The 23,033-nt window shown below is 55.0% G+C and overlaps 1 protein-coding gene across 4 annotated transcripts; it reads right to left on the bottom strand.

Moving 5' to 3' along the window:
• Nucleotides 1-822: 822 nt before the first annotated feature.
• Nucleotides 823-21,617, bottom strand: KLHDC8A (kelch domain containing 8A). 4 transcript variants are annotated; one of them, XR_012778481.1, is made up of 10 exons: nt 21,284-21,617; nt 13,141-13,199; nt 12,519-12,951; nt 10,794-10,958; nt 9,300-9,515; nt 8,802-8,903; nt 8,005-8,583; nt 3,102-5,003; nt 1,183-2,518; nt 823-1,066 (listed from the first exon to the last, which is right to left on the bottom strand). XR_012778481.1 is itself a non-coding variant. In XM_075521779.1 (7 exons), the coding sequence occupies exons 3-7, from the start codon at nt 12,892-12,894 to the stop codon at nt 8,390-8,392; spliced, it is 1,053 nt and encodes a 350-aa protein (XP_075377894.1). In that variant the 5' UTR covers nt 12,895-12,951; nt 13,141-13,199; nt 21,284-21,617; the 3' UTR covers nt 7,243-8,389. The 4 variants fall into 4 exon arrangements, 1 of the variants encoding a protein (XP_075377894.1); XR_012778483.1 differs by having other exon boundaries at nt 1,183-2,515; XR_012778480.1 differs by having other exon boundaries at nt 1,183-5,003.
• Nucleotides 21,618-23,033: the final 1,416 nt, after the last annotated feature.

Below are 23,033 nucleotides of genomic sequence, written 5' to 3'. Positions count from 1 at the left end.
CTAATGATTACAGCAGAGGCCACCTCTACACCCCGCTTCCACCGCAGCTGTGGATTACGCCAGCCCGCAGACTCGGTCCATCCATTCAGCCAGCCATCCGCTCCGGACATACTTCTGCTCTGGGTAAAGCCAAGCTGCACGGTATTTACCTTAGAAATCGCTACAGATAGATAAGAGAGATGTGCAGTGGTCTGAATTACACTTTAATCTAAAAGTTTGTTGAATAAAAGCCAAAACGGCAAACCCCCATCCAACTCAAGCCCTGTACTTCAACCACTACAATATATGTTAACCCCTATGGCTGAAGCCCTCACTTACAACCAGCAAACCCCAGACAAGTGGGGGCAAGGGCTGAGCAGGGACCCATGCGCAATTTTCTCCTATACTGGTGGGTTTGGAGGAATTCTCCAGGCTTTGCTCTCCTCTCGCCTACACGCCAACGGCTCGCTCTAACACACGGTTAATGGGAGTTTGGTGCACACACCAGCAATTGCAAGTTACCCCCACCGAGGAGAGAAAATATTATAGATATATAATAAATAAAAGACATTATTATACATGTTACTCTTCTATTATACCATCTCACCCAGGGTTCCCCTACCACAGATCAAACAGATTGTGCAAATCAAATGACCCAGGACGCCCCGCGATACGCTCCCAGGCGCTGGAAGGTCGCGGCGGGGAAGGTTACAGCCTGCAGCAGCACGTGGGGCTGCAAAAATGCCGAGGCATTTATAAAAAAAATAAGCAAACTCCCCACAAAAAAGCTGGAGCTTTTATTTTCAGGGCAGGAAGCGTCTGTATTTCAGGGTAATGACTCGATATCCGTTACAGCGCCGGCGGATGCCGATGGAGTGGGTTTGTCTGCTGGCAGCGAGAGGGGCCGGTGCTGGCCCAGCTGCAACTCGGTGTCTGGTGTCCCCGCAGGGCTGGGGACCTAACGGGGACCTAACAGGGCCAGGGCAGCCCATACAGCCATGGTGTACGGGGACGGCGGTGACAGAGGGGTCCTAGTGTTTCCCAGTGCCACTGCAGCTCTGGCAGCACGGAGGAGCTCTATTCCCAGCTATCGAGACAAAGAGAAATTCATCACTGAAGCTGTACGGCAGCGTTCACGCAAAACTACACCGGGTCTCCTTTTGGGAAGGGTTGGCCAACTGATGGCCAAAGGGCAGCACTGACCCCAAAGAGCATCTTCCCTCGACGGCCAGGACCAGCCGAGCAGAGCGGGGCGTTGCTGTGTGTGTTACCGGCCCATGGCAAGGTACAGGAGTCATTTCTGCTCCACAGCCAGATCTGTTAGAGGCTGTTCTGAGGAAGTTTTCTGTTTATGCAAAGTCTGCTCGGGGACAATAAGAAGCGATGCTTTTTGGCAGGAGGGCCAGCGCAGCAATCAGCAACAGGAGGGCTCGGTGCTGCCGTGTCGGAGCAGCCACCGGCGCTGGTACTGAAAAGCCTGGCTTTCAGCAAACGCGACTTCGAGTATCGGGAGTTCAGGCGAGGACACGGCAGCAGCCAGCTCCGGGATTTGTTGAGCCCCATTAGGTAGCTGGAAAACTAGAAGAGCTCAGCTGGGTTTCAGATGAAGGCGCACAGAGAACGGACTGCGACTGCCGCGAGGGTTGGTGGGCGCGGGGCTCCTGTGAAACCTGGGGGCTGGCTGGGTCAGAAGGACCAGCCTGTAGCTGTTTGCAGCTCCCCAGAGACAGGAGGAACTGACTGACAGATCTTCTGAAGATCAGTAAAAAAGAATGCCACAATGCACCGTTCAAAGCACTCGGTGTACTGAAATGTGATCCTATTTCAATGCAAGGCTCCGTGAGAGCTAATACGTACACTAAAAAAAATAAAAATACTGCAGACAATTGCCGGTCCATTCTCGAGGCTGCTGACAGCAATTCTCCAAGGCAGGTCAAATTTACTATGTATTTTGGGAAGAAAGCGGGGTTGAAACCTAGTTATTTTATATTTGTTTACTTTATTTCTAAAAGATTCCCTTTGCACCACCATCCACAGCAGTTACAGCAATTTAAAGGCTCGCTTCAGCAAATGCGCTTTGACATCAGCAGGTCTTCTCCTGAGCTGAGGTCTAAGCACGCCCCTTAAATACGCTACGGAATTGGCATCTAAATTGGTTTTCAATGTCAGACAACAGACGGGAGTAACCCTCACGATGTGAGACGAGGTGGACAGTTCATTGAATTCCCTGCCCCTGAAGAACAACCACCACAATTTGTTTTCAAATTTGTTTTCAAACCCTGCCCCACATAGCAGGGCAGCAGCAGCCAGCCGAGACCACAACCTCTCTTCTGTGTGAGCAAGAACCACCTCAGCCACGGCAGCAGCTCCTCTGGAACAGAGCAGGGAGGAACAACGCAACCCAGGATGGTGTGGTAGGAGCTGGCGTGTGTCTGTCACCCACTGAGCTGGGGCAACGTGTGAATTCATGCAGGTACCTCCCTGAGCTCTCTTGAAGCAGCTCTGTTTGTCACAGCTGTGGCTCAGACAGCAGTACCTGCTGGAGATGACAGTGGCTGACAGGTACGTGCTCTTGTAACACGGGACAAACCCAGCCGTGGGCGCAGCCCGTGGGGTGAGCCGGCAAGCTGCCGGCTCCCCGACCTGCTCACCGCAGCGGCAATTTTGTTGGCTCACGTCCCCCAGGAGCACGGCACAGCTGCAGCCTTCACACGGGGGACGTACACACAGCCCCGCGTGCTGCCATACGTGAACCTGGTCCCGCAGACATCTGTGCCAACTTACACGTGCGCTGGCAACGCAGGGTGTCTGCACAGACCAAGTTGTACGTTCAAATACACAAACCCATGCGACTTTGCCCTCTGTGCATCTGTATGTACACGGACATACCCCCCCCCCCCTTCTCCTTGCCGCAGAGGGTATCTCCGTGCCATGCCTAAGGCTGAACAGCCAAACCATTCCAGAGAAGAGAGGGGTTTGTCACCACCCCTCGCCCCGAGAAGCGGCCGTCCGCCCCATGCAGCCATCGAAGCTCGCCCGCCACCGCTGGCAATTCCCATCAAAGACCCTGTTCCACGGAGCTGGTTTGATCGTTGGGCTCAGCCTCCCAGCTGAGACTTTACCTTGTCCTTCCAGGCACAACGGGATCCACCAAGTATCAGTTTCAAAGACGGAAGCACTCAGCGTCATCTGCTGAAAAGCATATGCAACATGCATCTGGGGAAAGAAACTCTGCAGCTATCTAATCCGTAGAGATTCACTGCAGAGCTCAGGGAGCTGCGGCAGCGGGAGCAAGAGCAGGATTCAACCACACAGACATTTCCTTGACTGACACCGTGCATTAGAGACTATCTGCCTGGGGGACCTGAGAGGAGAATTCAGCTCTGTCATAGCTGCTGCAAGGCGTTTGGACTCGGAGGCGATGCCTGTTCACGGGAACAAAATTCTGGAGGAGATGCGTAACATCCTTGTCACATCAAGTTATTTGCTGGATCCTTATGCTATTAGCCAGGATCCCTGCACAAACCAAAATGGCATTTTGGAGCCAGCCTGCCATCCCACCAGCATGGTCCAGCACCCTGTGGGGTGCAGCAGGATGCCTGCTGGGAGGTGCTGGTCCAGCCTGGGCTCAGCCCATGGATGCCATCTGCCGTTCAGAGCACTGGGAGGAGAATGGGAGCTCGTCCAGCACCGCTCAGCCCAAACAAGCGCAGCACCGCTTAAAAACAAACAACCCTACACACACAGTCAGGGTGCGCCTGATTCACCTCCCTGCTCCCCAGCCTTGGCTCACGGTCACATCTCCATCACCCGCAGGGCAGGCACAGCCCTTTTGTTTCAAACAAAAGCAGATTATCTCCTGCAGCCTCCTATTTCCCACAGCAGTAGGAACAACACAGGATTCAAGGTGCAGTTGTGAAAACCATCAGTGGAGAGACTTAATCCTCCAGCTCATGTCTGCCAGCATGCTGGAACTAGTGAATGCCACCATCGAGCCCGTAGAGGTAGTGGGAAAGCTTGGAGGATTTCCCCTGCTCCTGGAGGGAATCGCAACCCACTAGAAGGGATTTCCCACGAGCCAAGAGGAGCCAGGGAAGGGCTGCTGGTTCTCAGAGCCTGGGTGGCTGACAAGAAGGTGGCTGTTGCTGGAGTCCCACAATATCTCCTTCCAGTCTTTGGTGAGCCTAGAAGCGACTTTAAATAACCTGGGGCTGCCTAACAGCTCACTGCTGATTGCTGGGCACCCATCGTCCCCACGAGAGAGATGCCCTTGGTCCAGAGGAGATCCATGGATGAGCCCCCAGAGAAGTCCAGCAACAGCAGGGCAGCCCAGGAGGGGTTGGGGGGGGGGTCAGGAATGGGATTGACCGAGCCATTTTTGGGGTGCAATGCAAGTGCTGCGGATGGGATGCATGCTTACCTACCTCTGCGTCCCTGCAATTAGGTCGCTTTTGCTCAGGGTCATTCACACTGCATCCATGCACATCTGGGGTGGACACTCCAATAGCCTGTTCAGGGCAAGAGGCTGTAACATACTTAGTGTTTTGAATTACGGGTTGATTTTCCCTGGCCTCTGGAGCAGTTGCATTAAATCTCTTATTCCATGATTAATTAGCAGAGCTCCTCCAGCCCCATCTTGAGCTGCTCTGCCATCTGAGCATGGGCTGCTCTGCCACCCAGCAGAACAGCTCAAAAGCATGCTTAAAAGTTTGAAAACTTTTCTTGAAATAATTAAAGATTAGTTTGAAAACACAGCCAGGTTCTTTCAGCGGGGGCCAGGCACCGGCAGAGCCCAGGAGGCCCCTTAGCCACACCAGGGACCAGGCTGAACTCCAGCCACCAAAAGCCAAATCCGAGGGGCCGTACCAAGCTGGTGGGCTCCCACAAGCAGAGCCCAGCACAGGGACAGATCAGACCTACCCTCTAATCCTAGCTTTTGCCACTGACCACATAATTATGAGTACAACTCTTCTCACCTTCCTGCTGCCTGGTTACCTCTCTGTGTTTGCTAAGCCATTTATGATCTGCTGGTAAAAAGCAAACGACATTATTACTAGGGAAAGTGCTTCAATTCTTCAGGTACAGAGGTCTCCGAGTGGGTGTTATCTGGAAGCATCGTGCAGCGGAGGCGTGCTGGAAGTGTCTGAAGTCTCGGCAGCTGCCTGTCATGGCAGATTTTGGGGAGAAGCCAGCAGACAGAGGGGGAGGTGGCTGCAGAGCGCGCTGGGGGTCACGGTGAGAGCTCACGGCTGCTTGGGAAGCCCCCCAGCCCCTGAACTCGGGATAGTCATGGAAACAAACTCCTGGGAGAACTGCTCAGGGTGGGAACTACACCTGGAAAAGTCCAAATGACATCTAGGTTTCAAGTTCTTGTAAAAACCTAGCTCTGCATAGCACCACCATGGGGAAAAGCACCCCCAGCCAGGAGCACCCCGCGCCACAGAGCGACCTGCCGCTGGCTGGGGACACAGCGGCTCTGGGGACACGCCAGGGATCCTGTTCGGTGATGAGAGCTTGGGTTTCACTACAAAGGCAGCTGACTCAGACCCTGCTTCTCTCTATGCTGCAACTCAGAGGGCTCCTCTTTCTCTCCCTCTCTAAATGCTCGGCGCATCCCCAGCTTCGATTCCTGACTATCTCCCCCCAGCCTTGTCCCCAGTCCCTGACATCTCTTCATTAAGTCCTAAAACGGGTTTATTCCCATGACGCTGCTTTGTCTGTCACTCTCTTCAGCCTTTCTGGAGGGAGAAAGCAAAGGATCACCCCCAGCTGTGCTGCAGCCAGACAAAGGGAACGGATTCCTCCTCCCCTTGCTCCAGCTTAACAAAGCCAGCGCAGCAGCACCGAACCCCAAGCCTCGACCGGCGCGGCCTTGCTGCAATGAACAGGGCTCAGGGCTAATGAGAAAGCAAGAGCAGAGGAGCATCAGGCTGTGCTGTGTGTGGGAAAGGTTCCTTAAGGACAAAGGAAACCACTTCATTAATAGCCAGAGACTCTCGGCTGTGCAGAGGCAGCTGAAATGGGGATCTGCTGTGCCAGGAGACATGGGGTTTGTTCTAGAAGAGTAGAAGGCTCCCTCTCTGCCTCCAAGCCTCCTCCATCCTCCTCCAATTTTTACAGTTCAAAGGGATGTTTTACTAATTAGCCCTCTGGGGTCAGGAGGCAGCACCCCCAGGGCAGCACACGCAGAGAGGGGTGCTCGTAGCACCTTCCCTCAGCTCCGCTAGACCCAGCAGACCTTTAATCATCCAGGGATGCCGTTAGACAGAAATGCCTGGCCCCGGGGTCCCGCTCACCATTCCCTGCAGCGTCACCCCCCAGCAGATCTCACCCTGGAGCCCTCCCCAAGTGCGCTATGTCCAGATGGTCTCAGCTGGGCTCCGTGCTCCTCACCAGGGGCCTGCAGCACAACCCAGCATTGCTGCGGGCAGCTCCTCCGCCCCGGCCGGAGCGGCACGCCTGCGTCAGGGGTAGAGCTCCTTTCTGCAGTGCGATGTTTGCATTTATCCAACCTTCCAAAACACGGTGCCTAAACGAACAAAGCCTCAGAACCACAGATGGGAACATGACAGGGGATGGGGACAGACCCTGCTACGCCAATGCACGCAGCCAGAGACAAGCAGGTGGGATGTCAATAATTAGCGAGCAGGTTGTTAGCTGCGGAGCCGGTGCTTCTCCCCTTTCATCTGAGCGAGGCGGCACTTTGAGATCAGAGAGAGGGGACCTGGAGCTGGCAGGGCTGCACTTCAAAAGGAGCCACACGCCTCGCCGCTTCCTAACGAAAACCGGCGGAGAGGAACGGCCCCCGCGGCCCGCGGGAGCGGCAGGAGGCGGCCCGGAGCAGCGGGCCTCGGGGGGTGCAGGCGGTGGGGCCGGTCCCTGCCCTCCGGCTCGCCCGGGGAGCGCAGCTCAGGGCCGGGGCAGCCCCGGCGAGCGGCCGGCAGCGAGCCCCGGCCCCCGGCCGCCCCTGCCGTTGCCGCGGCCGCCGCACGGTGTCCTCGGTGCTCCGCCGCGGCGGGAGCGAGTCCGGTCCCGGCGGGAGCGGGTCCGGCCCCGGCGGAGCCCCGCAGCTGCCCCCGCACCCTCCTGCGCAGCACGGAGGGACCGCCACCGGGAACCCCCCCTGCCACAGCCCGGGAACCGCTTTAAGGGCGGAATGGGGCACCTTGGAAAGGAGCGAGCGATGGGGCAGCGGCCAAGGCACGGGGCACATCACCGACCCCAGCCCCGGCTGCCTGCGCTGTGCCCCCTCTCCCCCTTTTCGGTCTGGGTCCCACCTTTTCATACACTCACAGCCCTGACGCAGCCCCTTAGCGCAGACCAGGCTTCTCCGAAGACAGCTTTTAATGGTGCAACTGCTACAAGCTAGAATTGTAACCCGACGGTTCGGACAGCCCTCCCGCAAACTGCCCGGGAAGAATGAAACCAAAGAGGAGGCGATGGCCGGGGTCTTCTGGCTTTGCTGCCAAAGCCATCGCCAAAGCCACAACCCGGCCCTGGGGGTGAGAGCACTCAGAAGCAGAGCCAGGGCCCAGTTTTGCTTCTTTCTCCCAGGGCTGAACAAAAGATCCCGAATCATTAAAGGAGCTAAAAATGGAGTTGGAACATTGTAGGTTGAGGCCATCTCTGTGTGAAACCCAGCAAAGACAGTATCTGTGCTAGTCCTGTGCCAAAAGTAAGGTCTTCCCTCTAGCCAAAACAGTCCCTTGGGCATTCATCCCTCCCAGGAGCATTGGCAGCCCCTTGCTCCAGCTCCTGGCAAAGTGACAGTCAAATGCTACAGGTTTGCAGGAAAAGCCTTGCTATGAAGGCAAAAGAACGATCCCCTGGATGTGGCTGCAGGTTAGGAGTTTCCCTTGTTGCAAGCCCAGGGGATCTGTGCAGGGAAGCACGCATAGATTCCAGGGTGCTTGAAGAGGGCAACATCACATCTGTTCTCCCTGAACCGCCACCGACCTGTCTGGATACTCCTAACGCCTCCGAACCTGTCGCCTTGGGTCAGGATGGCAGCAGGGAGATGCTCACCCAAGTCCTGATCTCCAGCGTCCTTTCTGCTGGCAGGAGACATGGCACACCAGCGCTGCGAGCAGTTCCTTCATCTGGGTTTCCCCGTAGAGCTCTGAAGACAGCTGGAGGGGACCCCTGGTCAAAGCGCTCCTTCCCTCCGTGGGGCTGGAACAGCAACGCCCGGGAGGGAGAGGAACAGCAACCCTGGCTGCAGGCTCCTGCCGGCCACGGCTCCAGAGCAAGGCTGGGTTTAGCTGCCGGCAGGCAGAGCCGAGCTGCCAGGCTCCCAGGGCAGCTCGGGTGCTGCTCACCCAGCCTCAGCGCTGCCGGGAGCTGCCCACCACCACCACCACCACCACCACCGCTGCCGGAGGGGCAGGGTCCTCCGCCGGGCAGGAGCCAGCTAGGAATCGGAGAGGCAGAGGGCCTCCATGGCACTGCTCAGGCCCTGGCTCACCCCGCCGACGGCCAGCAGGCAGTTCTGGACCACGATGCTGGAGCAGGCGCAGCGCGGGGTGGGCATGGGGGGAAGGCTCTCCCACTTGTTCTTCTCGGGGTGGAAGGCCTCCGCAGACTCCAGGACGGTTGGCTGGTTTCCTGGAAGCACAGATTGAGGCATTGGGTCACCTGGGAAGCACCGGCAAGCATCCCTTGTCTGCTCTGGGACAGTGTCTGTGCTCTGGACCCCATCCCCGTATGGCATCCATTTTCCCTGCTCCCTGAGGCCAGCCAGGGCCAGGATCTCTCCCCTCTGTAACGATAACACATGACTCTCATATGCTTTTAAAGCGTTACCGCCATCCCCAGTGCCTCACCTAGTCCCCCAGCCACAACAACTCTGCCTTTCAGGTAGCCAGCCACGAAGTCTGCTCGCCTTTTCTTCAGGTAGAAGGAGCGCTCCATCTTCATCCAGCCACCTGGGAGGGACAGGACAGACCGGGCATTACAGGAGCATCCACTCCTGGGAAGCCATCTGCCTCTCTGACCGCCTACTTGCTTGGAGAAGTGCAGTTTTGCTGCTGCACCTTGGGGTAATAAAACCCCATGACACAGGGGTCGGCTTCCTCACCACCACGTCAGGAGGGAGCTGTTGAACCCAGCTGCCTCGGGACCATGGTTTTCCCCTCTGCTGCCTTGAGTTGTTAATCCTGACTACTGGCCTTCCTCTCTAGGCTGGGCTCAAGACACCAGCAGTCCCAGGACTCAGCAGATGAGATCTCTGCGCTCTGCAAGGACAGCAAAGCCCCAAAGCACAGCCTTGTGTGCCACCCACTCTGCTCCTCTGGAAAGGACAGAGCTGGGACAAGCCCCACCTTGTTCCATGTCAAACATGTCCACGGTCCTCATGAACTTGGGCTGCCGGTAGAGCCGTCCCTGCCGCAGGCCCCCGAGACTGAAGAGTTTGTCTTCTGTGGGCACGAAGCTGGAGAAGGCTCTTTTGTTGGGGATGTTGGGAAACTTGGTCCACGACCTCGTCTCTGTGTCAAAGACCTCAAAGGCATTGATAGCGTACTTGGACTGCCTTCCACCTGGGGCAGGGAGATGGAAAGAAAAGGCTCAGCTTGGCTCACAGCACCAAGCCAACGGCAGCAGGAACCAGAGGAGCCTCCCAGGGCAGGCTGAGAGTGAGCTGCCAGCTGATATGATGTCCCCAGGTCTCAAGTCATCTGCATGAGGGCCCGCTGAGCCAGGTAACTTCTCACCCTTGCACTCCCTCTCCTTTAACTGCAGGTTCATGACATGAAAACACTTTCGTTTTTCATCACATCCTCCGCTTCCCTCCACGCCAGCAGCAGCGGGTCGCTAGCAGCGGAAGGTGTTTAGCATGCACCGGTTTAATCAAGACAAATTCACAGCAGAGCAGGGCTCAGGGCGCCTTTGCAATTCAGATGAGTTCAGCTCCAGTGCAATCCAGCAAGCCCTGGCCTCGCTGCCGAGCTCCTGACGGAGCAGGAGAGCCAGAGCAGCTGCTGCTACCACCGCCAAAGATGCGTATTATTCTTCCACCCATCAGATGCAGATGAATACAGCTATTCTCAGCTCAGATGGTCAGCGTGCCTTTGAAAGCAGAGCCTGTGCTCGCTTCTGGGCCCGCAAACTGTTTGCCAGAAGCAAGCAAACTGCAAAATAGATCAAAGAGTCTTTTCTGGTAACCCCTAAAGAAAGCCAGGGCTGTCTGGCGGTTTGAGCAATCAGGACTCCTGGATTTTGATCCTGATTTGGCCACGAGCTAACAGCAACATTTCTCTGCCTTAGTTTCCCTTTCTGTAAAGCAAAACTAATGAAAATCGTCCCCTGCAAAAGGCTTGGTCCAGCATTTCCCAGCTACAGCAGGTCTTTCCTCTGCCAAAGGCAGAGCTTTGTGAAGCGGCACGGTACTTTGCCGATAGAAAATGCATAGAAGTATTTTTACTCACTAGTTGAATCCAAGGGCTTTTAGCGCAGTCGCAGGACCGCAAAATTGAGCGGGCAAAGACCAGCTGTACCCTCGGCTGCCAGCAGCCACAGATGGGCCGGGGAGAGGAGAGGCCACTCGCCTGGCACAGAGCTGCTGCAAGACCTGCGAGCTCCCAGGACATTCAAGGGTGCAGGGTCTCTCATGGGTGCTTGCTATGGAGCTGTGAATCCAAACCCAACACCAGCCCCTCTCAAAACCTACAGCTGCAAGCTTGGTATCTCTGAATGAGAAAGCAGGCAGGGATGGAGAGGAGCATTCCCAAAAGCCTCTTCCAAGGAGGTTTCTCAGTGCTCAGATCAAAGGAGCTGCTGCCCGAGGAGGAGGAGGAGGAGGCAGGACTGCTTCTTACCCAGCACGTAGATCTTGGTGCCTCGCAGGAAGGATGTGGCAGCGTACCTGGGTGTGGGCATGGCCGCCAGCGACACCCAGATGTCCTTGAGCATGTCATAGTGCTGCAGGTAGTTGTGCGGCCGCAGGTCAGATCCCATCCCACCAGCCGCATAGACTCTGTAGTCTGGACAGGGCCGAGAAGCAAAACAATCCCGCACAAAATTATTATAGGAAAGCATCAGAAATACCCCCCTGCAAAAACGCACGTGCCATCATACGATGCGGACCAGAACCGTTCACTCCTACCCGAGTCCCTGTGCGTGTCCCAGGCTCCCATCCCCGGGGCAGAGGGGAATGCAGCAACCTCCCGGTCCCCGCAGCAACGCCGATGCTCTTCCCCCAGCCCCGCTCCCCCATTCAGGGGCTCCTGCTCCTCGGCTCAGCTCCTGCTTTGCCCCCCCGAGGTCTGGCACAGCTCTGCGACCTGGACCGGAGGGCTCAGAGCCAAGACAAGGCACTGAGGCTACTTGTTCCTCGCCAAATCTCTATCAGCTATATCCATCTCTGGCTGATGGCAAACCTGGCTCTCCAAAACAAAATCCTACCTGCACAGCACCCGCGTTATCTCCTTCAATAAGCGCTTCACTCCACAGACAAGATTCAGGAGGGCAGCGACAGCAGCCTTGCCCTCGTGGGCAGCCCTACAAGGCAGCTGAAAAAGCAGAGACCAGCCTGCACGCTGCAAGGATTTGGGCAGCTATTTCTGTTCCTGGCCTCTCACACCAAATTGACCCTGCTGTATCACTCAGGCAAGCTTATACTCCGAGAGAAAATCATCTCCAAGATGGTAAACATTATTTTTAAACATTCCTTGATGGTAGCTTTTAAACCCACTTAAGCAAACAAACGAAACAGCTTTCAAAGAAGCTGCCTGGAGATTAAATTCGTAATCCCAGGCACGGCGGGAAGCTGGCTGACCTCAGGCACGCTGCTTGGGAACACAACTCCCAGCCCCAGGCTCTTCAAAGCACGGCAGAGCATGCTAAAGGAAATCAATGCTCCACATCTTTGCTTAGAAACTAAAAAATGAGATGGGCTGATAAGGCAGAGCCTCACAGGCATTTAACAAACCCCATTTAAGGCAATGGTTAAGCTTTCGGAGGGGAGCTACATGGGAGGCCAGCAGCTTCCCCTCCTTGTACAATGATTTGAGCCCATGACGATGAAGCCGACTCTCTCCTGGCTGGTTCTGGGTTTGGACCAGAGATGTCTCTTCAAACCAAAGCTATTCGGTGGCTCTGAGACCTTCACCTCAGGTCCTACGCTCACCCAGCAGCACCATTCCTATTTTTTGAGCATCTGCAGCACACGAGGACCAGAATTTGCTACAAAACCCTGGAGAAGTTTGATTTGAGACCCTGGAGCTTGGATCTGTCCGAAATACCCCCGGGTACCAGCACAGCCATGGCCCTCGTGGCTCCAGGGCTGACAATACAGACCAACCCCCGGGTTTATCTGGTTTTGGCCACCTACAGATCTTTTAGCAGGTTGGGATATGACAAATACACGGGGCTCAACTTCTAGAAGCACAGAAAAGCCTTTGGAGAACAACGTAACCCTGTGCCATTGCCCAGAAAGCTTTTGTGCCTGATGCATCAACCGATGCTAACCCTCCCCATCCCACCGCCCCGCAGGCATCCCTCCCTGCCCTGGAAGGACACAGCAAGAATTGAACCCTCCTTGCCTTTTGCCGTCACCGAGATGCCCATGGCTGCCTCTCTCAGCGAGTTCCTCTTCTTCCACTTGCCCTCATCTATGTTGTACATCTCCACTATCTTCAGCGGCATCTGATTCACCCCGACCCCTCCTATCACCATGATCCGCTTGCCCAAGGTGGCCACGGCCACCCCCGCCCGGGCCGTGGGCATGGGGGGCAGCGAGGTCCACTGGTCAGCCTCGGGGGAGTAGACCTCGAAGCAGTCCATGGGGATGCCGTTATCATCGCAGCCCCCGATGGCAAAGACCTGCCCGCCGGCTTCCACCAGGGTCGAGTAGACCCTGCGGCTCGGGAGCGGGGCGAGGGTTTTCCACTGGAAGTCTTTGGTATTAGCTAGCTCCATGGTGGCTGGCGGGGCGAGGCAGCATCGGTCCCTGCCCGCGGGAGGGGGCTGGCTACGCTGCAAGACAGAGCAGAGAAGTGCCAGGGAAAAACAAGCGAGAAACACGAAGTGCAACCACCGTCCTCCCCCTGGCAGAGCTGCAGGCAGCCAGGAGCAGAGCAGGGATGGGAGCATCCCATCCGGCAGCCTCCCGCAGCCACCAGTCCCCTCTGCCACCCCCCGACACAGAGCAGCAGCAACCGGTACCTTTCATTGCACCTCCATTAATCCTGCAGCTCCACATCTGCCTCGTGCAGAGACCAATCCTAAAAATAAAACAAAACAAAAGAGAGGGGGGGAAAAAAAAAGCAAGAGAGGTTGGAGTCAGTTTGTTATCCTGTTTCCTGAGCATCCCCACCCCCAAGTGACATTCAAGCTGAGGAGGCTGCAAGCCGTCTGCTCACTTCCCTGGCTGTTTTCCTGCCTGCTGGGGAACTTTTCCTTGCGTCCTCCTTCTCCGACCTGATTACTCTTCCTGACCCCTGTGTACGTCCTCCTGCAGATCCTGGGCAGGACCCGCTCCAGCAGCCCTCGGCTGGGAAAGATGAAAGCCAGCACTCACCCCGCCAGCCCTGACCCAGGGGCTGGACCACCGAGCTGAAAGGGATCCAGAGAGCAGCCAGGGAGGAGAGGCACGAGCTCTCACTGGAAACCCACGGCCTTTTTCTCGTCTCCTCTCTCAGAATGGCCGTTAAGCATGCAGATGAGATTAATTAGTGCAGGAGGACAGAAAGAGGACAAACGGAAAGGAACAAAGGCAGCAGCTTGCTCACTCGCCCAGCATGGAATAAGGTGCGTTTTGCACTGAGCATCTCCGCCTTCATTGTGTAACTGGGGTTGTTTAACAGTTGCCCTTAAAACACGGTAAGATTTATCTTTACCCTTGCAGACGCAGCAGCCTCGCCCAGCACACGCTGCCTGCACGCACATCTGGCGACAGGACTGCAGGGTAGAGCAAGCAGTTGCCAAAAAAACCCAAAGGCGGCATATTCCTGGCCGAGTACTCCATACTGCTCTGGTCTAGGACAGCGTCGTTCCCTCTTCTCCCCACGCACAGACTCCTGCGACTTTTCCCCATGGATGCCGAGGTCCCGCTGGTACCCTGAAAAGAGCTTCCCTGGCAGCGGAGCAGGGCTGGCTGGCTCTGCTTTCCTGGGGACCACAGTTTGAAAGTCCCTGGAGCACAGGTTCACTCCTGGACCCACTTTCTCTGCCTCCTGGCTGACACCCAGCCCAGGGCCGGGGCCTCAGCCCGTCTGCTGCTTGGGGTTATTTTTTCTTCTGATGCGGCAGCGTGGATGTGGGTGGGATGCAAAGAGCCAGCTTGCTCTCTCCTACCTAAGATACCTAAGCACAAATAAAGCAACCGACACTTACGGTCCTTGGATTTCTTAAGGGGATGGACTCCCTTCTCCCAAAAAGGAGAACCAGACTCGTTTCCTGCTGCTTCATCTGGAGCAGAGAGTAAACGAGTAGGCTCTGCAAAACTCCCTGAGCCAGGAACGGGTCATCTCCACCCCGCACCCCACTGCCTTGCCCTGCCGCAGCACTTACTGCCCAGGTCTGACCATAGCTTCAGCTCTGAGCCCTCTGGCAGCCGGAGCAGACAGAGCCTGTAGCTTAGCAACAGCCACCCACAGCCGCCTTTCATCACCCGTCACTTCGGATGATCCGGCTGGGTGTCCTGATGCTTTCTGGGGACCACAGCATGGAGCAATGATGTGGATCCCCCTGGAAGGGGAGAAGCCCCGGGGTGCACCAGGCTGCATGCAGGGCAGGGGCAGACGGGCTGTTGGTACTGTACCCCAGACTCATCCCGCGTGTAGCACGCTGGGGATGCCACGTATCTCTCCTATAAATTCATGCCCGTTGCGTTCATCAGGTAAGCAGGGAGACAGAGGTGGCCCTCGGACCACAGGCAGGGCCAGGGGGTTTGCTGTTATCCCGGGCAGGTACAACGCAGCATCCCCAGAAACTCCTCATCTCTGCCTCGGGGCTCAGCCTGCCAGGACCGAAGCCTGCAGGGCCCATCTGAAGGGGAGCTCAGTTTCCACAGTCGTGTTAGTTCCTACATCTCCTCTGAAAGTGTGAATTAGAGGAGGGTGTGGAACAGCATCAGTGAAACAGGTCTCGGACAACTGCACTGAGATCCCTCAAAATTAATTCACGTACAAGTCTGAGCTGGCATGAAAACTAATCAATCCCAGCAGGGCTGTTTATTTTAACTTATTCTCCCAAATAAATTTCAGTAGTCAGCTAAACATCATTTATTGCATAAAGAACGTGGTGAATAAACCCATAAACACTCCTTGGGCTGTAACCCTCCAGCAGCAGGACCCAGTGCGGGCACATGCGCACATCCCCGGCACCGTGGGGGCCGCAGTACAAAGGAACACAAAGCAACAATAAAAAGCAGCAGCAAGTCAAGCCACGCTTTGCATCTTTGCAGCAGCTGAGGAGAAAGGGGCAAACAACAGGCTAGATCACCCGCTGCCCTTCTCCCCTCCCTTCAGTCCCTTGTCATCTGATGTGCATCACTGCCTGCAACTGGATCAGCTCCGGGATTTTTGCCTTGGCAGTTTAAGCAGCTCTGGACTATTGCTTTCATGAATAATTTATTTTCTTTCCAGGTGAATTTTCATGCATTGCCATGGACAAATTCAGCACGGTCCAGCAAATTAGAAAAGCAGAGCCAGCTCCTATTTCCAGCAGCGTGACAGAATTGCATCCTGACCTCCAAAAAGTCATTTTTCTGCCCTGTGCCTCAATTTCTTCAACTATAAAGTGCAGTCCTGGGATGAGACACAATCAGCATCACTCAAATGTCTGACAGAAGCAGAACCTCACGGCTGGTGCCAGACAGTTTCTCTGCTGTCATTAAGGTTATCCAACGCTCAAGCATAGTTGTCTAAAATTGCCTAAAAATTATTTTTCAACATACAGAATCACAGAATCGTATAGGTTGGAAAAGACCTTTGAGATCATCGAGTCCAACCGTAAACCTAACACTGCCCAGCCCACCACTACACCATGTCCCTCAGCACCTCATCCAAACGTCCTTTAAATACCAGCACATGGAGATGGCTGAGTATTTCTGTGGAGTGCTGGGCAGGTCCTTCATGAGGACAGGCAGAGCAGAGACCTGCAAATTCAGCCCAGCTGTGGTCCCAGACAGCAGGGACCAGCAGATCCAGAGAGCCACCACCCTCAGCAGCAATGCAAAGCTCTGCCCGAGTTCAGCTCCCTTGGCATACACGTAATTTGCTATTCTTCTCTTTCACGCTCTTCAAAGAAAAATCAAGGTCAGTCTGAAACACCGTACCCACACGCTTTGTCTCCATCTCTCCAGCATCACCTGAATCTCGCTAGAAAGCCGTGCCAGCGCTGTGCCGTAGGAGCTGGGAGCTGTCAAAATGTGCTGACCGAACACCCCCGTGCGCTGCAGCCATGTTCTCCTCCCAGGCAGAGGGAATTATCACTTAATTATACCAAACAAATTGGGAGCATTAACTTTTTTTTCTTAAATGGCTACATTAAAATCAAAATGAATGGTAATTGCTTTTCTGTCAGAGGAGATGGCAGGCACGGTGCTGAGCCCCCTCCGGGGCCCAGCCCTTACCCTTGCAGGACAGAAATCCCTGCTTTAAGAGCTCAGGGAGCAGCACAGCACCCACACACCCCTCCAGGGTCTTTGCCAAGTGGCTATGGAGCATGGCTGGGCACGGGGAGCCCTGCAGCACCCACCGAGAGCGGGACAGGGCTCGGGTGGGAGAGGGGAACCTCTCGGTGCACGGGACCAAGCTCCCTGTGCTCAGATGCTCCCTCCAAGGAGAGGCCATTCCTCACCCCGCAGGTTTCATCAGGCTTGTTTTAGAGAGCTCCTGGTTTAGTGGCATTTATTACCTGCAATGTTTTGTAATTTATAAAAGAGATATGCTGGCGGGTATTAAAGTGACAGCCAGGCTGAACAAGGGAGAGCTTGGTGCTGCTGAGCGCGGCTGCTTTCGCTTTCCTTCCTATCTCCCCTCTCTCCAGGATTTAGAAGTTTTGCTGCTCGAGGTTTGAAAGTCCCTCAGCTGCGGAGGGCCAGCGCACGGCCCAGCTGGAGCAGGGATCTCCAGCCTCCGGCCATCAGGGTGTTCTTTCGCCTGATGCACTACCCTAAATATCGCATTGCAACGCCACTGCATGAGCATAGAGTGAAAAGGGCTCCTATTGACACCTCTCCATATTGAAGGAAATGCAAAAAGGCCCAGAAGATGAAAAGTCCCTAAGATCTTCCACTCCCAAATCTTCTATTTTTAATGCTCATGCTGAGGGTATCCACCCCCAAGACATCGCTGTACACACCCCCAGCCACGCTCCCTCCAGGGAGGGACTCAGGGCTAGGAACAGAAAGAGACCCCTAATACTCACCCAGCCCGAGGCAGATACAACTCACTACGAACTGATCCTGTACCACGTTTGTCCAACTTGCTCTGAAAAGCCTCCAGCACTTCTGCAGCCCCAGCAGCAGATCACTGCCGTGCCACAGAGCATCGCCCGCTCCAGCCCTCCCTTCAGGAACAGCGGTCGTTTCAGGGACACCGCAAAGATCCAGGAGACAACCATGCTTCTTCCTGGCATCCCATCACAAGTTCACTTGAGCCATATCCAGCTGACCCTCAGCTCTGCTGACTTCAGTAGCGTGACCACAGATTTCCATCACCGGATCTGGGGACGGGTCAGACCCGGGACGCCCGTCACAGCCCCATGGGGAGCTGTGCTCCCAGAACACCCCCGCTCCCCGTATCATCTCCCACCTGCCAAACACCCACACGTTCCTTGCTGTCACCAGGAGCAGGTTAAAACAGAGACGCAGACAGCCGTCGGCCTGATAGAGAAGCCTATTAAAGAAACTACTCCTTTCAGAGAAAAACCTCTTGTACTCACCAAATGTCATGCCAGATAAGCACGGGGCAGTCCTGCCGTGTGCCAGCCAACACGAGAAAAGGGGCTGCAAAGCTGAGCTGCAAACAGCCTGACATCCAGCCAGCATCGCTAGCCAGAGGGGTAAAGATTCCCTCTGCTCTGGGGACAGGCATCACAGGAGAGGCAGGAACAGGGGCAACAATACACTGGCAATAGCACACAAACACCGAGAAGAAATCACAGCCCCTGCTCCTCAGCACCAGGCAGGAGCCAGCAGCTTCCTTTCAGCTCTGCCTCGGCTGCCTGCACTCTATTAAATAAAAGAGCAGGGAGAGATGACACAGCACAGACTCGATGAAGACAGCTAAAAGGAGATGATTCAGTGCAGGGAACCCGTTTCTGTGCCGAGGAACAGTACAAGGCCAGGAGGGGGGACACGGAGTGGAGATCCTCAGGAATTTCACCCGCTGCCAAGGAGGGGTGTCAGGCACAGCCCAGCTCTCCCCTGCCTGCCCGCTCCCGACTCTCTTCCCGCTGCAATTCCAGGTTACGGCAACACTCGGGTGCTTTCCCGGTGCTGCTCCAGGCACAGGATCCAACACACAGTTTGGAGCAGGGACCAGCCCCTGGGAAGCGTCAGTCCCCCGCGGCTCAGCTCTTCTGCTCCCAGCTGACGCCAGACCACTCGACACCGCTCGCCTGCTCCGAGGGGCGCAGACGGAGAAGGTGCCAGGTACGGGATGCCCGGGGTGCTGCGTCAAGGCCCAAGCACACTTGGCGCAGGCAGGCTCTCCTGGGACCTTCGTACCCGCTCTCCCCAGGGCTGGGTGCTCAGTGCACCCATGCAGGGAAGCCGCTTGCTCCCAGGTCAGCTGGGAACGGGGCAGGTAGGGACCCCACATCTGCCCCTCCTCAAAAACCCAAAGGTAACCACCTGCAGCTGCAGCCGCTTGATATCACAGAAACATCCCATATTGCTAGAATCAGGGATTTTCACAGAATCGTTTAGGTTGGAAAAGACCTTTAAGATCATGGAGTCCAACCGTAAACCTAACACTGCCCAGCCCACCACTACACCATGTCCCTACGCACCTCATCCAAACGTCCTTTAAATACCTCCAGGGATGGGGACTCAACCCCTTCCCTGGGCAGCCTGTTCCAATCCTTGATAACCCTTTCAATGAAGTAAAATTTCCTAATATCCAGTCTAAACCTCCCCTGGCGCAACTTGAGGCCATTTCCTCTCGTCCTATCACTTGTTACCTGGGAGAAGAGACTTTGTCAAAACAAAAACCAGCAAGTGATGAGAAAGGAGGGTAAACACGGTGATAATTTTCTTTATGCTGTTTTCACCTACGCTGGAAGTTAGCAGGATACAGCGCATCTCAAATAACAAATCGAAAAGTTTCAGATGCGGGAGCAGCACCTAAACTTCCCCATTAATCGCTGTAAGTGAAGCGAGCTGCTTTTCCTCCTAGAAGCACATAAAGGTCACGGTGTGACCACCCTTTGCACTGTCAGATAAACACTAGCACAGCCTGAAGAGGCCCCGTCCCTGTGGGTTCAGGTACCAACCTTTGCTGTAAAATAAAAACTAAAAAAAAAGCATCCTTATTTCAGCAAAGACACAGCCAACAAGAAACAACGTCCATGGAGGCAGATTTTTCCAGGCAGCTCTATGTCCACATTTCCCCTGCTCAGCACCCAGAAGGGACCCATAAATCCCTCCTCCTCCAGGGAGAAGGCTCACTTCTCTGCCACCCAATGAAGAACAGATTTTCAGAGGAGCCCAGCACCCCAAAACACCTTCGTACCACAGCCCAGAGTGCTCAGCACCCCCACAGACACGGCTCTCTTCAAACCCCCACCACTTATTCAAGGTTCTTAGTGGGATCAGGGTCTTTGGAAAAGTCTGGCACCTTTGTAACATCCCCGGCACAGAAGCCTGAGCTCCCGTCCCAGATTTCTTGGGGACACTCGCTCTCATTTCTTGGGGACACTCAGAAGAAGATATAGACAGCCTTTCTATAAGCTTTGACTATTATACAGTCCTAGCCCGCAAGGTCATGTAATACCAAGTCTAGGTTTTGAACTCCAACTTTTAAGCAGAAAAGGCTTTAAAAAAGCCTTTGAAAACTGGGGACTCTGGTGCCTTTACTTCTCCCTTGCTCAAACCCTGGCAGCTGAGGCTTTAAACAGAACATGCATGAAATTTTCAGTCTGGTATTTCTGACCTCTCTTCACACTGAATCAAGTTTCCTTGCCATAGTAACAGCTACCCAGAAAAATAACAACAAAAATATCCACTAGTTCCCTGCCTTTCTCTGCAAATTACCCAGCTGGCAAAAGAGACTGTTTAGTTATAAGGAAAGAGGAAAAGCATTGCAATTGTAAGAGAATGAATTGTACCAAGCAAAGAAAAAGCACGGCAGCACTCACAAGTAGCTCGTTACATTCCTCCTGTTCCTGAGCATCTCTCTTTGCAGACATACATAGGTGCGGTTTGAACACGAAGACAGCAGGCTGTGACCGATCCGCCCCCCTCCCCAGCTTCACCCCTTCCCCCCATTACCAGTCCCTTGAGATCATTTCCAGCCTCATCACGCCAAATGCAATTTCCTGAGGTTGCTAATAGGAGGAAGGCAGAGAGGTCGTGGAAGGAAATATTCCACAACCAACAGCACAGCCGTCGTGCATCAGAAGGATGCCAGCAGCTCTAGCAGGCTACGGGACAGGCAGAAAAGAGGGTTCGTTTTTTGGCACTCGTTAGTACAGGGAAAGAGCCCAGACCATCCTTTTTTCCTGGGTGGGCTGAAGAATCGGCAGAACAAGGTAAGATTTATTCACATTGCAGTTTATCTCAAGCGAGAGAGTTATAATTTCATCACGAGAAAAGGTAACCCACCTGCGAGACCGAAGGGTACCCCTTCTCCATTCCAACTCCCAGCAGCATCCCGCATCTCCTCCCCTTGCCCCCGAAGCTGCCTCTGCTCTCCGCACAAACAGCTTCTCTTCTGCACGGGTCAAATACAGAGGGTCTTTCTCAAGCCCTGCAGCCTCACTGGTTACATTTATAAAGCTCTTTTTCCTCTGTATTTAGGCTGCATCTCTCCAGAGGGAATGTAAAGAGCTTGGGCCAGATCTCAGCTGGGGGTAGCTCGGCACACACACCCATCGCTGCCGGTTCCCAGGGCCTGGTCTGGGAGAGAGGCTGAAAAGATGGGATTTGGGGACTAGGGCAGGGGGGAGCAAGGGAAAAAACATCCTCCTTAACCCACTTTTTGGGGGAGAAACAAACTCAAAGCTTTGTTTCTGGTTGCTCATTAAAAGCCTGGCCTGACACTGGGATCCAAAGCATCCCCCCCAATAACCCACTGACCTCCAGTGAGAAACTCCCTCCCTCCTGCCAGGAGAGCTCGGAAAGCACGGATGTACTCACAGCTCCCGGGAAGCCGTGCCAAGTCCAGGTGGAGCATGGCTCTCTGCTAGAGACCCTCTTCAACTTGAGCACCCAAATCCCCGGTGCCCGCAGAGCATCCCCTCCTCCCCGGCTCCCTCCGTCCCTCCCTGCACCCCGCAGCGCCGGCGAGGGGGACGCAAGTGGCGACGGGAGCAGCCGGAGCTGGGCGGGCTGCGTGGGAGGGATGCGAGGGGAGGGTAAAAAAAAAAAAAAAATCAGCATAAATCCAGCAGCCCTAATCTTCACCCTCCCAGAGATGTAGGACAATTAAGAGGGAGAGTGTTTCCCCATCTGGTCTTTTCCTCGGTGCCGGCAGCCGGGGATGCGCGTGCGTGCGTACACGCTGCATTACCAGACCCATACTTAAGCCTTTTATGGCTCCCCACGCTTGCACAGGATGTTCTATAACAGCGGCTCTCCCCCCGCCCACCCTCCCTGCCTGCAAAAACAAAACTCCTAGAAAAGGGAGACAGACAGACAGAAATAGGAGCTGCCTCCGAGAGGAGGCAGAGACCCAAACGCGCTGCTGCGGTATTCCCCGGGCTGCGGCCGGACCCGCTCTGGGACGGGCTGGGGGTCTGCCCCGGGCTGGGTCCCAGTCGTGGCTGGGGAGAGCGGAGCCCAGCACCAGCGCGCGCGTCCCACGGACGCGCACCCCGCGGGCACCCACGCCGCGGTAACGAGGGCACAGCGAGGGGGCTCAGGCAGCAGCGACCCCAGAGCTGCTGCTCCCTGCAGCTCTGGCTCCGGCTGTCCCACAGCGAGCGCGCGTCGCGCTCAGGCTGCAGAGGCAGCGCTGGGACGTAGGGCCCTTCGAGCCCTGGTCTTCTCCAGGGAAGATGTTTCCCAAGCTGCCGCTCGTCCCAGGCTTTCACTTCCCTGACCTGCTTCTCTACTCTTCTTCTAAAGGTGTTGCAGAGTAACTCTGCAGAAAAATAATTTGTAAGCAAAAACCAAGGGAAAGATCCTTTCAACGCATCTTCTATCGAGCTTCAAAGTTCCTCCCCAGAGATGCGTTTGCAGTTCAGCCCAGCAGATGTTTCTAATCCTTCAGGAACCCCCTGAGCTCTGAAAGTCCCCGACACCCCCAGGGATTTCTGCTCCTTTCAGCGTTGTGCTCATACAGCTTTCCCCACCGGCGCAGAGCTCGGAGCACGCATGACTTGGGGAATGGCCGGTACCCGCACCGCGGCATCAGGTGCTCGAGCACAAAACAGCCTTTGAACCTGCAACTTCCAGAGCTGGAAGGGTCTCGTGTTTTCACCTCAGAGCGACTCGCTTCTCCGGTGGCCACTTCCCTGCAGCCTGGACCAGTGACAGTCTCCAGAGGTGGCCAGAGGAGGTTTCAAGTTCAGCCCTGGCTTGCAAAAGCCCTTCCGTGCTGATCCCAATTCAGGCCCGTAACGATCCAGACAAGGTTTATTCTTGCCGATAGCTCATGCTGGTTGAGATAGGAAACTATTTTAAAGCAGCTCTAGCCATAAAACAAGAAAAATGAGGAAATCAACAAGAAGTTGAGTCAAATGACTCTACATAAAGCAAATTCTCATCCCCTACCAGCTATTTTAATCTCCTGTTAGCTTTCCGGTGGGAGGATTCAATTTGCATTTAAATAAAAACCTCAAGCGCAGGGCCAATGTAACATTAAGATGTTCATTACAAAAGCATTCACCTCTTAAGAAATTTTAAAAGACCCTATCAAACTGGATTTTAACAGGGGGGCTATTAG

This window comes from Mycteria americana, chromosome 20, assembly GCF_035582795.1.
Source record: "Mycteria americana isolate JAX WOST 10 ecotype Jacksonville Zoo and Gardens chromosome 20, USCA_MyAme_1.0, whole genome shotgun sequence".
In the NCBI taxonomy this organism is placed as follows: Eukaryota; Metazoa; Chordata; class Aves; order Ciconiiformes; family Ciconiidae; genus Mycteria; species Mycteria americana.
Note: the sequence above shows the minus strand (reverse complement) of the source record. Positions and strands in the feature narration are given on the sequence as shown.

Coding starts and splice junctions, on each gene's coding strand:
- KLHDC8A (XM_075521779.1), bottom strand. CDS start 12,894: ATGGAGCTAGCTAATACCAAAGACTTCCAGTGGAAAACCCTCGCCCCG. Junction 9,516..10,793: donor CACCAAGATCTACGTGCTGG/GTAAGAAGCAGT, acceptor TCCCTGCCCCAG/GTGGAAGGCAGTCCAAGTAC. Junction 8,584..8,801: donor TGTTGTGGCTGGGGGACTAG/GTGAGGCACTGG, acceptor CTGTGCTTCCAG/GAAACCAGCCAACCGTCCTG.